This window comes from Indicator indicator, chromosome 5, assembly GCF_027791375.1.
Source record: "Indicator indicator isolate 239-I01 chromosome 5, UM_Iind_1.1, whole genome shotgun sequence".
Classification (NCBI taxonomy): Eukaryota; Metazoa; Chordata; class Aves; order Piciformes; family Indicatoridae; genus Indicator; species Indicator indicator.
In genome coordinates this window covers 21,442,040-21,456,668 of record NC_072014.1, presented here as the reverse complement: position 1 = coordinate 21,456,668, position 14,629 = coordinate 21,442,040, and the positions used below count along the sequence as shown (strand labels likewise).

Sequence of the window (14,629 nt, the reverse complement as noted above, 5' to 3'; positions counted from 1 at the left end):
TTTTCAGAAATCCTCCTCCTACTTTGCTACATCCTGAAAAATGGTGCAGAGGATTCAACCATTTCATTTCACAGTGAGTTTTACTTTCTTATAAAAACCATTTTATTCAGTGAGGCCTGTTTTGGGTTTTGCAGGTTTTTGCCTTTGCTTTTTGAAAGCACTTTTTGATCTTCTCATGTAATTTGCTTCACATCTTCTCTAAACTCTTCAGTTGATTTGTTTCTTGACTCTTATGAGCCTGGGGCAGGTTTATAAATACACCTGATTTCCTCGATGGTTTTTCAGTGACATATTGTGTCAAGGAGAAAACAGGTTTAGTGTAAATGACTGCTGGTCAATTTAAAATAAGAATTTAAAAGACAAGAAAGAAAACAGTTGCCTTTTTCAACTTTACTAATATTCAGTAACTTAAATACCCAATATATGTAATTGAGCACCACTTACACCAAGAGTGTTGTAACCCATTGTAGCCAACATTACCTAGATGGTACCAACTTTTTGAATGTGGCTGTCACTGAACTAAAATGTGCTCTTGCTTTACTTTTTTTCTTTTTACAGTGACACTAAGAAATCACAGGTTAGTAGTTGCTAGCATTATACTAAAAAATCTTACATCAGCTGTAATGGGCGATTTTTAAAGTTCTTCAGGATTTCATTGTGACATACTACAGCCTAAACTGTGTTATATGGGGGATAATATTATCAAATCAAAGTTTACACTGATCAAATAACCAAATACCTAGAACACTGCTTCCCCGTACTAGCTTTTCAAGATAGGTTTGAAGGTATGCACATCTACATTTTAAATCTCTTCCGTTCCTTAATGTATGTAGTTACTTCTGGAGGTGTACAATAACCCTTTGTACTACCTTTTTCAGTCACTTGTGTCGTAGTGTCTTCCCATTTTATGAGAAGTTAAAAGTAGAAAGACTAATGCAAATTTTATTAATAATCCATGAAAAATTTTATTTACTATGCTGATCCGTAATCAGGCAGGAAGGTGAGGTAGTCTGTAATGGCTAGCCTGGAGAGAAAGGGCATTACTGTCATTACTGCAATGTAACTCAGAATCACTCTCAGTGTAGGTAGAAGAGGGTGCATTCCTGTAGAGCAGGTTGACTCCGGTTCTATTTCTCCATAAGGCGTTTCCTTGTTTACACAGCAGTGTATATTGTGATCTATGGTGGAATCAATGTTTAATTACAAAAGTTAATGGATGGTGAATGAATTCCGTTCTTTTATAGAGAAACGTTGTTTTTACTGTATTATCACAGAGTCACAGAACTGTCAGGGTTGGAAGGGAACTCAAAGATGATCCGGTTCCAACCCCCTGCCATGGGCAGGGGCACCTCACACTGGATCAGGTTGCTTAGAGCCCCATCCAGCCTGGCCTTAAAAACTTCCAGGGATGGGGCTTCTATCACCTCCCTGGGCAACCTGTTTCAGTGTCTTACCACCCTCATGGCGAAGACCTTCTTCCTAATATCCAAACTGAATCTACCCACTTCCAGTTTTGTTCATTCTGTCTAGTTCTACCACTACCCAACATACCAAAAAGTCCTTCACCAGCTTTCTTGTAGGTCCCCTTAAGATACTGGAAAGCTGTAGTCTCTATTCTGGGGGACTTTACCACTGGTGAGTTATATTCCACTTGTGCTTTAGAGAGTTGGTGCACCTGATAAGTAAGACTGCATTCCTTTCTCAGAAATATTGTTATATAGGTGTTTTTTCTTGATATCTTTGTTTTTAGAAGTCCCTGCTGCTGCACTATGAGAACAGCACAAAAACTACATTTAACATTTCTTAACATTTTATCTGTCCTTTAGTTGAACATGAGCTTCATAAAAGAGGTCAGATGTTAGTACTTTATGTACTTTTGCTTTTAATCTTGTCCCTTGGGTTTTTGATATCTTCAAGTTTTTATTTTTTAATCACATCAATTTTAATTACTTTTGCTTAATTACTCCCTCTCACCAGCCACATCTGCACATTCTCATCTTGTTTTTCATATTTGCAGTAATGCACACAATGGAGTAAGGAAGTATGCTCATATTCAGTCTTAACATAAAGAAATGCAATTGTTGTAATAATTGAAGCTACCCTGAACAGAACACTGAAATGGAATTCTCTGTGACATTGCATAGGCAATGTGTCAGTAAAGTTGTTATGATGCAGAGATTACAAGATATTTTTATGGAGGCTTGGATTTACATTAGTGAATTTTCTAGGAAAAAAGAAAAGGAAATGTTAGATCATAAAATTGCAAACCTTTTAGCCTTTACGGATAATGGGCTTATTTATATGTGCTAGATACACATTTGTTGATGCCCACCTTGTGACAGCTTAGTTATGATAAATTAAAAGCAGTGATTGTATAAATTCCATACTGTCTTTTATCCATATGTTAGGACCTTGCCTGATGTTTCTGCCACTCTTGTGATGAGTGGTTAGCTTTTGAATAATTTCATTAGCTGCCTCCTTCCTGATAGCTGGCATCATTTGCATAACAAACTTATCTGGTTCGGGTTGTGGGCCAGACTTGTGTACTGACAAAAACTGAGAGACCAGCTTTGCCTAAGCATACTTTTGACTTCAGTTATGTTTACACAGTAATTTTATGTATGCCAAGATTGTCAAACCTGCTCATTGTAGCTTTTTTTCACCCCAAATTCTCATCCCTTGAAATGACACTGTCTCAAGGCATTTTTATTAAAAGTGTTCTCTTGCTTATTCTAGTGATTTGCAACATGTCTGAGCTGGAAGTTTCAATGTACTTTTGTAGGTAACTGTTGAAATTGTTAAAATAGTAATCACATATTTTTCAGAAATGTATTTTTAGCTATGATCTGTTGCCCTGGGTGATGTGGTTTTGCAGCAGCATTTTAGAGTCAGATGTGTTATTTAAAAGATCTGAATGGAGAAAGGGTCAAAGTTCTTATCTTGGTGAATTTATGTTTCTGTTCCCACCATTATTGACCTTGACTTGAGATGAAGACTGGAATATGTTGTCCTCAAAAGAATTTTTACAATGATCTTAGATAATCTGAGTTAGATACTTTGTTATAAAAAACACAGACATGGCACAATTTCAGCCAAGTCACCTCTGGCATCAGGCTGATTTTGTATTTGGTATCTGCTGAGATACATGCAGCACATATATACTTCTAAAACATCAGTAAAATTCTCTGTAGACCTATGTCTGTACTACTGTGCGTATGAAGAACTTGGCTGCTCTGCTCATAATATGATAGAGAATTAATTAAGTTTATTTTATCTACATGGTAATAGGGTTTACTGTTCCTATAAGGCCATGTAAATAACCACATAAGCTGAACAGCTCTTAAAAATAGAAATAGGTAAAGTATATTGTGTTGAAATAAAATACCTGTTTTGAAGAGTTTACTCAATTCACTGCCCATGAAATTTTACAGAGTTGGGGGGGGGGTTGATAACTATAGGATAAGATGACATTGCTCTCTTGAAATAAAAGTTTGTGTCTACCACCATTTTAGACATTCCATGCTTCAGAATTTGTTCATAAAATAGTACAGGCAGTATGTTAAAATGAATTAAACTCTCTTATTCACTAAAATTATCTCAGATGTCACAAATACTTTTCTTGACAGTTTAAACCTTGACTGATATCTAGGGGTCGAAAGAAGAGTTAGTATGTTCTTGGAGCAGAAGGATACAATAACCTTTATGTACATTACATCACAAAATGGTAATTTTAATTAAAATGAGCAGTGGTATCTCCAGGGACAGACATTCTCCTTTTAAATTTATTTAACCAATGATTAGCTGTCATGGTTCTTTGAATTAATTAGTCATTTTTGAGCTGGAGGGAATTAAAGAATTAAAGAAACTAAGGAAGTACTAAAGTCAAAATGAGAAGTTACAAGATATAAGCTCACATTTAACATCAGAATATAACTTTTATTTCAGCTATGAGATTGCAAATAAAATACAAATAGTTTAGTCTTGATAAACTCTACTTTTTAAACTCAATTTAAACAGTTCACAAACTGAATTTCATATTGTTGAATCTACATTCAGAGTTGTTCGGTTAATAGATCATCTAGATTGTAAGGCTTTTAAGTGCTTCATTTAGGTTGAACTTTCTGAATGCAGACCAATTTTTTTCACAATCTAAGCAATTGTTTAGTGAAATTCTGTTCATATTACACAAAGAATATTTTACTGTTTCTGTCACTGAGAACATGATACATGTCTAACATAACTCATTAATTTCCTGGTGTCTAAGAAGAAAAAAGTTTGCCAATGTCAGAAAGATACAGATTGCGATGAGTAAGGTTACCACCAAATCTATACATTTTCACATTTTATTAATTTATGTAGGCTCTGAGTCAGTCTGCAGATGAACCTGAAATACTAAATTGTGGTAATATTTGGTAAAAGTAAAGGCTGACCATGGTAGAAGACTAAGGACAGTAGTGCACGAGTGATGGGCAGGAACACTAAGATGCAGGGTGGGAAGGAAGATGACAGGAGTCGAGTGAAATGTCTGTTCTGATTTTGTAGTAGTTTGTTTTTAGGTGTGGATTTATTCCAGTTAAATTATTCTAGTTGTCAAAGAAAGGATGTGTTATAGACAATCCAGATTTGTTTGGAATGTATTTTTGATGGTGTGAATGGCAGAAGTACAGGAATAGGAAAACAGTTAAAATTGGTGTTGCAAAAAAATACAAAACTCGTAATAATCCACCATTTCTGCCTGACAATAGTATGCTTTAATTGGACTGGTGAAGAAACAGTAGAACTTTATTTAAGTAATTTTTAAGCGTTCAATTTCTTCTTTTACAACTGAAGAAACTGACACAAAGGGCATCATGCTCAAAGTCACTCAATAATCAACAGCAGAGCTAGGAATGAAGCATTGCAGCATATTTTTAGATTAAGGGAAGCTCCAGGAAACACAGATGTGCCTGCTGTCCTCTTGTGAGCCATGGAGTACAGGTCAGTCTGGCACACACTCATAGGAAGAGTGCTGTTACTGCTTGTAGACTCCCAACTGGTAGAACTAACCTGATCTCATCTGCCCAGGTGTCTGTGAATTAGTTCAAATGAAGACATCACAGTGTTGCTGCATTTGGGATTTCACAGCAGAGAGCATCAGGCAGACGGCTTAATGGTATATAAGTAAGAAACTTTTGCCAGCTGTTCTGGGATTGTGATATGGTGGATCTACAGTTGGCTTTATGGGTGTCCTTATTTACTGGAAGATAGAAAAGAACACACTAAACACCAAAGGAGAGAAAAATGTCCCCATCCTTAGCTGCCTTTCCAGCTATGACGTAAGATGTAAAAGAAGTGATCCATCAGACTGTGCTTTCCTTTTCCTTATGTCCTGCCTTCTCTATGCTCTATGCTGTCTCTGGTAAAATTATAAAGGTGAAGCCTGCCTCATTCTAAGAGCTGCAAAAGGTGCTGCTCCACAGTTGCCATTGTTTGTTCTCTAAACTGTGTATAAGCCAGAATAAATTGTTGTGTCTACTCAACATAAGGGAGGCTGGGAAACATGTAAGTTTGAATGCTATTTTACTGCACCTAATTTTACAATGTCAGTGTCAGTGAACCTTTGTTAGCTTTCAAGTGTGTGCTCTAACTTCCACTATGGTGCTTGATGTTAAAAATTAAGGAACGTTATTCAGAACAGGTGCTGGTGGCATTTCAGTGTTAGAGTATTTCTCTCATTTTTAGGGAAGATCAGTAATTTACAGCATTTGCTACCAAAAGGCAGATCAATAAAGATATAAATGTGTTCTGACTATCAGAATTTATATTATGCACATGATGATGGAGTACTTGTCATAAATTCAGTTTTTCATCCTGATATCTGATTGTAGCAGCAGAAACAGTAAAATCCTTGTTATTTATCACAGGAAGCTGGTTCAAAAGAGGCAACCTATTTAACCTATATACATACCCTAGTGTTCAGCATTTGCTTTTTCCAAAGGGGCAACTATATATAGTTCTGAAGATAAGGTTATTTGTATCCTGAATGTCTTCTTGAATTAGGACTGAATATATAAATGCTCTTGGCAAAGCTGTCACAGTTTTTTAGTTCATTTTTGCAAACGAAGGATTTGCAGTAGTGGGGGATGGGTAGGCCTGGGAATGGAAAGCATGGAGGCTTCAGGGAAGCAGGCACATTCCTGCATCATCATTACAGTGTAATTCATGAAATGTCTTTTCTTCCCTACCTCTCTTCTGCATGCAGCTAACCAATTTCTGCCTCAGATACATGTGGTACAGAAGTAGGAGGAATGGTCACAGTGATGTATAGGAACAGAGCATTTTAACCAGTTAAAAACAACTTCAAAAGATTTTTATTTTTCCTTTTATTGACTAGAAAGTTTCTGACCTCATGTACCTGGCCTAGGTGATCTTTGTTAGTGTCTGTCTTTCCATTTCTCTCCCAGTTGGGGTCATACTCTAGATTTCATTCATCTTCCACTGTGAAACAACCTTCTGGTGGAAGTAGCTAGGAAAATAAACAGAAGGAAAAAAAAAAGTCTGAGAACCTAGAGATCTCCTTCTTACTACTTAGGGAGAGGATCAAGAGAATATGACCCTGCTCTTTCTCCTCTTCTTCCAGGAAATCTCTGTTCTCATCCCTAGCTGAGCCATCTCTGCCTTTGGGGGCAACCTGGTAGCTGTTCTTCTGGAATTGGAAGGGAATGATCTCAGCACTTCAGCATGACCTGAAGTCTTGTTTAAGACCCTGGATAGCTCTTCTATCCCAATAGGAGAGTCCAGGAATGATTCCTTGCTGCTAGGCAAGCAGTGAAGTATTTGTGGTGTTAGAGCACCCTGATGGACCATGGAGTAGCAGAGAGATAGGGACCAGAGGAGTTTCAGTTAGGACTTTATCTAACCGTTTGTTGAATAGATCAAAGATTATTACATATATGCATATATATAAAAAATAGATTATTATATCTCTCTCAGCCAAAAGGCTGTGGTGTGTGTTCCCTAGCTCTAATACAGAACCTGATATACAGTCATAATTTCTTCTAAGTAATAACCTATGCATCTTCTGTGCAAGTAAACGATAAACAGTGACTAGATGTCTGGTCCAGTGTTTGATTTCTAAGCTTTAGCATTTCACTGCCATCAGAAAATGGAGCACTCACAGGATGTAATAATTGAAGAAAACAAAATACTGAAGATAAACATAATGTAACTAAGCTATAAGGGTTGGAGCTGCTTGGTTTCTTTATTTTTAAGGAAAATACTTGTGGCCAAATAGGTCATAATAGATCTGATGAAAGATAATTTTTTTTGAAAAAATAGCTGCTGCTGCTCTGCTTAGGTTTGACTGCAACAGTGAATGGCATTAGTAATTGTTTTCTATTTCTGAACACACAGGAGACTGAGAGCAGCCCCCATTGCAGTTCTTATGAGATCTATTTCTTTCCATTTACTGATTAGTAAATATTAGCTCATGAGTGCTGATAAATCTCTCTCCTTTTCAGTCATCTGATTCACTACTTGGAAAATGGCAGATTACATTGTTGAGACACAGCAATTCCAACAATGTTATCATCCAAGTGCAAGCAGACAGTGAATTTTTAGAGGCCGTCTGAGACAGGTCTGTGTGTATGGGAGTCTGCTCTTATCCCCTGCTAATAAATGCTTCATCTTTGCCTGTAATTGTGGCAGAATGGAAATGGTGCTTACGAGCCTGGCTGTGAGATTGAGGCAAATCACTGCAACCTATGTTTAATGTAGTGACACTAATGAATTCTGAGAATTAATTTTCAGCTAAGAAAGCATGATGGAAGATGGAAGATAGAATTTCAAATTAGGTAATGGGTTGACTTTCATCAAGGCAAACGTGTATAATGTTTATTTCCTTTTCAATCTCTTCTCATTCGGCCTTCCTATTATTTTAGATCAAAACAGTAGCAGACCAAATATGATCATACTTTTTCCATACCTTACAGGAAAACTATTGTGAAGGCTTAAGGCTGGGCCAACCACTGAATGAGTAATGGATGCTGTCTGTTAACCTCATTCCCTTTCCAAAGGGGAAGAGGAAAGAAATACGAGAGGGAGACTAAAACTACTTTAATGAAAATAATAGCAATAAACCAAAATTTATGCAAATATATACAAATCTGATATCAAACCTCACCGACCACCCTGGTGGCAGTTACATTGCCATCACCACTGGTGTTGTGGCAGAAATCCTCGGCTGGACTCAGTGGCAGATGAGAACCAGGTTCAGGAGCTAGACTCTGGAACTGGATTAAGGAAGGCAGAATGAAGAGTCCTCCTTGAACAGTGGCCACTGAAGAAGAGAGCTTAAACCTTGTGATCCCTCATCTTTATACTGTATATGACATGCATGGAATGGAACACCTTATTGGTTAGTTTAGGGTCCCCTGAACTATGGAGACCATCTCCATAGGTGTGGCCCTCTACTCTGCACCCCAAAGCAGCACACAGGATTTAGCAGTGGCCCTGGTCTGCACACCAGATCTTGGTACTAACTAGAGACATTGAGCGTTATCACTACTAGAAGCACACACTGTCTGCCAAAACATGCTGTTAATTTCAGAAAGTGAAGTCACTTGGAGGAGACTGAGCTGAAAAGTAAAATTAGCAAACAGAATTCATTCTATTCTCATTCAAACCAAGACACCCATCTTGCAGCCAATTTGCTCAGTGCAAGACAATCTCACCATTAAAATAATGTTGTTTTGTTTTGGTTTTTTTAAATTATTTCCAAATTTGCTTCATTTGTATGTGCAGCATATTTGTTGTTTTAGAAGTATTTCTGGCATGGTTGATACTTAGCCCAAGCTAACTGTCCCAACAGACCTTAAACAAATGCTCAGATAAGCACTTGAAGATAGGTTAGTTTTCTCCTTTCTTCAGAAGAAAATCCTTCACTGATATGAATATTGCTTTTTACTTGCACAACACACACACTGATTTTTGTTGGCTGAATTGAACACGAATATTTTCTGATAAGTGGCATTATAAAAGCTGTTTTCTTACTGCATTCTTCCTCTTTCAAATGTTAATATTGCTGCATTTTTGTGTATTGCTGATTTCTTTTTTTCTTGTCTTTACATGGAATACATCTCCTGACTAAATGCTGGAAGTTTGGACTCGGGCACCCATATGACTAACCTTTTCACACGTTATAGTCCTATTTCAGGGTGACAATATTTGCCTTCATGCATGCTTTGGCATGGTACAAATTTATATTCTATATTAAGTATTTATTTTCTGAAGTTTAGTGTCAGTACTGCTTCCAGTGTAGGAGATGATGCCTACTGAACACTTGCGGTGATACTGGCAGTCTAATGCATCATTTTTCACTAGCACATAGGTGGTGGCCCAAGATCTGTTGTTTTACAGGTAATGTTGACAGAACAGCAGTAGCATGCATTCAGTGTAGCAACACAGTTGAAATTGTATATAGATTTAGATCACGTAAATATACCTCAGTATATGAATAGGTTTTGCCTTCATAGAGGGGAAGTAGGACAAAGACATATGTGCCAAGAGGAGAAACGTAAGGACTATCTTTTCAGTGTCTCATGACAGCTCTTCATCCTGCACTCTGTCGCAGCAGGCCTGGTGATATGCTAAATTGGCACTGAAAATCTGGGTATGCACTGAGCCTACATTATCTGCTGTGACTAAGCTGCAGTCTGGTTACTGGCACTTGAAACCTAATAAGGAGTAATTTCCAGAAGTGACTGTGTCAACACTTCTGCTGTTTCAGTGCAAAAGGAGAATGTATATGTCATAAACACTTCATTCCCTATGGACTGTCTGTTCTTTCTGCTGCTGTGTTCTTAATGTGCTAGGAACTTACCATTTAACTTGATGAATTAAACCAAATTCAGTGGAGATCTCTGTTCTCCTGTAAGACTCTCTTTGCCTTCAGTCTCTTGTTGTTTGGCTTCCTTAATGAATACAATATCCTAGACATTTGGAGGTTTCACTCAGGGGCCATCTCTATGGAAAAATGTCTCTTGCATCTTCTGGAGTTTGTTCGCAGAGGAGGTGATTTGTTCTGGAACTCAGAATAGAATTCATGTTAATAACAGTGTATCACCAGCTAAAAGATTTGTATGTTCCTCAAGCATTTAGTAAACACAAGATATTCTGTCAGGAACTGTCATTTCTTGAAGAGAATCCATTTAAACCCATTATCTGGAAAGCAACTGCCATCGCTTTAGGGCCTGTGGTGATAGGACAAGGAGTAATGGTTTTAAACTAGAAGAAGGTAGATTCAGACTAGTTATAGGGAAGAAATTTTTATGCTGGAACAGGTTGCTCAGAGGGGTGATCGATGCCCCATCCCTAGAAACATTACAGGTCAGCTGAACAGGGCTCTGAGCAACCTGCTCTAGTTGAAGATGTCCCTGCTCACCGCAAGGTGGTTGGACTAGATGACCTTCAAAGGTCCCTTCCAACCCGAACTAGTCTATGATTCTGTGACATGGAGTCACCCAGATTCAGTAATATTACTGAAAAATCTTTATGTAATCAAATTTATCAAGAAAACGTATATATTAACAATATAGCATAGATACTATAAATCTGCAATTATAGTTAGAATGGTAAATACCATGAGTGCTTTTCAGACTGAACTCTCCACTTTAGATACTTGCCAGTATGTGACTTTGTATACTGCATAGCTTTTTTGTCGGTTTGGGTCTTACAACTCTGCCTTTCTGATTAATGTTACCTTTCTTTTCAAAAGCTTTTGTCCCTTCTCTCAGGAAACATATAAATTTAACTGGGATTGGCATGGACAATATTGTCTGTGTGGGTGTATTGACTTTTAAAAGCCATGGATCACAAAAGGGAAAGTGTTGGGAGGGAGGCTTGTCAGAACCTGTTGAAGGCTAATGATGGATCTCTTCATGGCAGGGAAGGACTAGTATTTATAGCAGTGCACTCAGAGGGATGGAGATAAGGCATGTTCTGTTACTTTAGTCTTTCTATTAGGAGGCTGCAAGAAGAGGTTGGGAAAATGGTTTTCAAGAGCCTAAAGTATTAAAGTTATATTGAAAGGTGTTTCGAGATCATTTTGAGACCAGACTTTAGACCTCAGTAAAGTTTTTGAGGTGAGGCTAAACTTTAATCACTTTCTAATGTGTTTGGTAGTATTTGAAATTAATAGATGTAATTTGAAATTTTCAAATTGTTACTGATACTGGTAAAATGTAAGTTAATCTAAAAATTACAAAATTTTGTTTAACTTTTGGCTAAAAAGATAATTTTTATTTGTGATACTCTGTTCTGCTTAGTACTTTAGGTATATCCCTTAATAAAAGCAAATACGAAATGTTACTGTAAAGTATATAATACAAATGCATCTCATCAAATAAACTTCCCTTGGGCTGTAATTTGCTGAAATGGTATGTGCTAGAAGGGAGAGAGATACTGAACTCTGCAGCATTTCTTTCTCACTTTCTCAAATAATGTCAATATTATTATTTGAACAAGATAAGCAGAATAAAGATTTGGAAGGTACTTCAAAGCAATGTAATGCTCTTAGATTATTCTTATTTGGATATAAAGCCACTTTAATGGTGGCTTCTTCAATTTTGAATCTTGATTGTATAAATTAACATGATGCTCTATTTTATGCTGATTTAGCAGGACCTATCTCTTTACTCACTAGATCACCTGTTCTTATCACAGACAGAGCCTTGGTATCATGGCTAGCATTTAATTCTGACTCATTAATTTCTTGTCCAGTCTGAATTGTGTAGGTTTGCAAAAATTTCTATGATTCTTACTCTAATGCTTACCAATGCACTATAGAACATCTACCTGAAACATTCATTTTAAAAACAAAACAAAGTTCTATATCAAAATTTTTCACTAATGTTGCAACACAGCTTTCGCTTGCAGTTTTTAATTGACTCTCCTATAGTTCTTATTCAAACTCTCATTGAAGAAGAGGTGGAAGATTCAAGTAGATGAAGGATTGTCTGTACACTTTAATTTATGTTTAATGTATATTAATGTAGAGCATTTACAAGTTACAATGTCATTTTTTCATAATAAGCTAGTTACAGTTAAAAAGAAAAATTAAATAAGCTCAAAATTGTAGCCTTTATACTAGCATACTTGTAGGGTGAATTCACATAGGTAAATATTTTATGCCAAATTTATTCCAATGTAGAGGAGGAGGGGTTTTGTATGCAGAAAAATTGAAATTTGTGGATAAAGATACTACTGTACAATACCAGCCACACAGTAAGCTGACACAAATCATGCTCTAATGAAATAACATCGTTGCCTGAGACCACTATTTCTCTGTCACAGGTGCCTTATCAAGGATTTTGAAAAGCGTCCTTCAGTCACCCATCTTTTGGAGCATCCATTTATTAAACAAGTACATGGTAAAGATATGTCTCTGCAGAAACAGCTGGCTGAGCTCATCCAAGAACAACAGCAGCTAGGTTCCATTGCCAAAACAAGGTACTGTACAACATGCATGTTTCCTTCCCCACTAATCCTGGAAGCACAAGCTGAAACTTTGAATGACCAGACATTTACTGTTTCAAATGATCATATTAATGCATCGACTGGCAGTATTATTAGCAGTTAAGTGCTGCATGAATTGTGAATGCAAGAGACACGCTTTCTCATTGATACTTTTTAAAGCCAATTTGACCAGCCACAATATAACCTTCTCCTTCACCTTCTTTCTCCCATTGAGCTCTGTATTCATTGTGGCTTGGTCACAGAGATGCTAATAATTCCAGAATACTCTGAATTATGGAAATACATATTAGCATTGTGAAAATTTATATCAGATTCTGTCAGCGAATCTTTAAGAATGCAACTATGGACAATGAAATGACTACTAGGAAAGGTTAAGCACAAAACACTTCAAAGTTTGCTGTTTGATTAGATGCTGTTACTTAAAGTAATTGTTTTGTCTGTAGTTTCATAGTAAATGCTATTTTTTTCATTCAGCCTAGTAATTAATTCTAAAATATACTTTAAAAGCAATGAATATGTATCAGAAGCAGTGGAATTTTTTTCCATTGGAGGCCGATTGTAAATATGTCTCAGTTTAGTCGTTGTCCAGAGGGTGGCAGAATTTCCCTGCTTCGAAAGAGAATTAAATGCAAATGAAAACACCTTCCCAAGCTCAGCACTCATTCTGTGTTATGAAATTTGTCTAGAGTAAGATAAGCTCTGGCCTATTACTATAAAAAAAACCCTACTAATGCCAATGAAGAAAATTAAATGTCATGATTCATAAGTCATAAATGTATATACTTATATGCTTAAACACTAAAATCTCATACAAAAACACAGGAGTTAAAATAAGCAAATAGCTTTAAGTACAGTTTCAAGGTGAATTTGAATTCTGTAGGCTTTTGGGGTTTGGGTTTTTTTTTGTTGATTTGGCTTTTGGTGGTTTCCTTTTATTGTTGGGGGTTTTAGTTTGGTTTGTTTTGTTACGGAACTGCTTACTGTGGGTGAGGAGATATGCCAGTGCTACAGTAGAGGTTTCTGCTTTATCTAGCCTCCTAAACAGACCTTGCTTATGTAACACCTCACAGATCAGATTGGCTACCTCTGTGGGTTGACTGACCAGAAAGGTGTGAGTTTTTCCAACTGTTGTCCAAATAGAAGACAGAGTGAAACAACCCTTGTGCAAAGAGGAGCTCTGAAAGGAATTCCTCCTGATATTCCAATACATTTTTCTAGGATCTGTCTTCATAATGTGGAGTGAGAAGGAATAAAGACCAAGATGGCATTCTTGCCTCAAGCCTTTCCATACATCAACTGTCTGCTGTGACAGACAAGCTTCTGCACCTTATGCTTATGCATGACTGGAATGTAGGAAGCATTGTAGTCTGGTCAGTACTCAGTTAAGGGACTTACAACTTCTTGTCCATCTTGTCACTGCCTAAGTATTTTGCTTGCTAAGGGTGATTATTTGCCTTCTTGTGTGCAGTAGCACCTGCAGATTGCAGTGGTGGAGTGGACTCTGTTATAGTAGGTTTAGACCTAATCTAATTCTCCCTACCAGTCTAAATTCTATTATTGTCCCTGATGCCCCCAGATTTACTTGGACAACTAGTCCCAGGTTCCCTGAGCCAGGCTGTTGCCTGACTCATGTTTCCCATCAGTTTCCATTCGTTGTTCATACCATTCGTCCTTAAAACTTTGTTCTCTTGTTGGAGTCAGCTTCTTGTGTTGTCTTCCTCTACCACTCCAATAGCTTCTGTTTCTAATCCTCACCTTCTTCAGCAAGTGCATGCTCAGTGAGGACAAAACTGCGCATATAGTCACTTTGCCATGAGACAGCTTAGCAGAGAGCTTTATACTCTATGATTTCCTTTAGGTTAGAAAATAATGAAAAGAAAAAAAAATATGCTAGCAAAAGTTGACTTTTGAAACGAAAAATGACATTAACAATTGTTCCTGGGGCGTTTTAATGAAAAAGATGCTCTTTGAAACTTTTCCACCAGCTTTATTTTTCCCTACATTATTTTCATCATTGAGATGCTGATATCTCTTATCCTTATGCAAACAGGTGGTTTCAGTTTCAGAAAACCCAGCCAGAAGAGTCCTCTTTCCAAACCAGTAATGAGGAAGAATA

At 37.1% G+C, this 14,629-nt stretch overlaps 1 protein-coding gene across 1 annotated transcript in view; it reads left to right on the top strand.

The window, feature by feature from the left end:
* The window catches only part of MYO3B (myosin IIIB), a 184,536-nt gene that overhangs the window by 65,083 nt on the left and 104,824 nt on the right, over positions 1-14,629 (top strand). The window contains exons 9-10 of the mRNA XM_054381223.1: positions 8-73; positions 12,331-12,486. Coding sequence (XP_054237198.1) covers positions 8-73; positions 12,331-12,486 — 222 coding nt within the window. The remainder of the gene's footprint in view (positions 1-7; positions 74-12,330; positions 12,487-14,629) is intronic.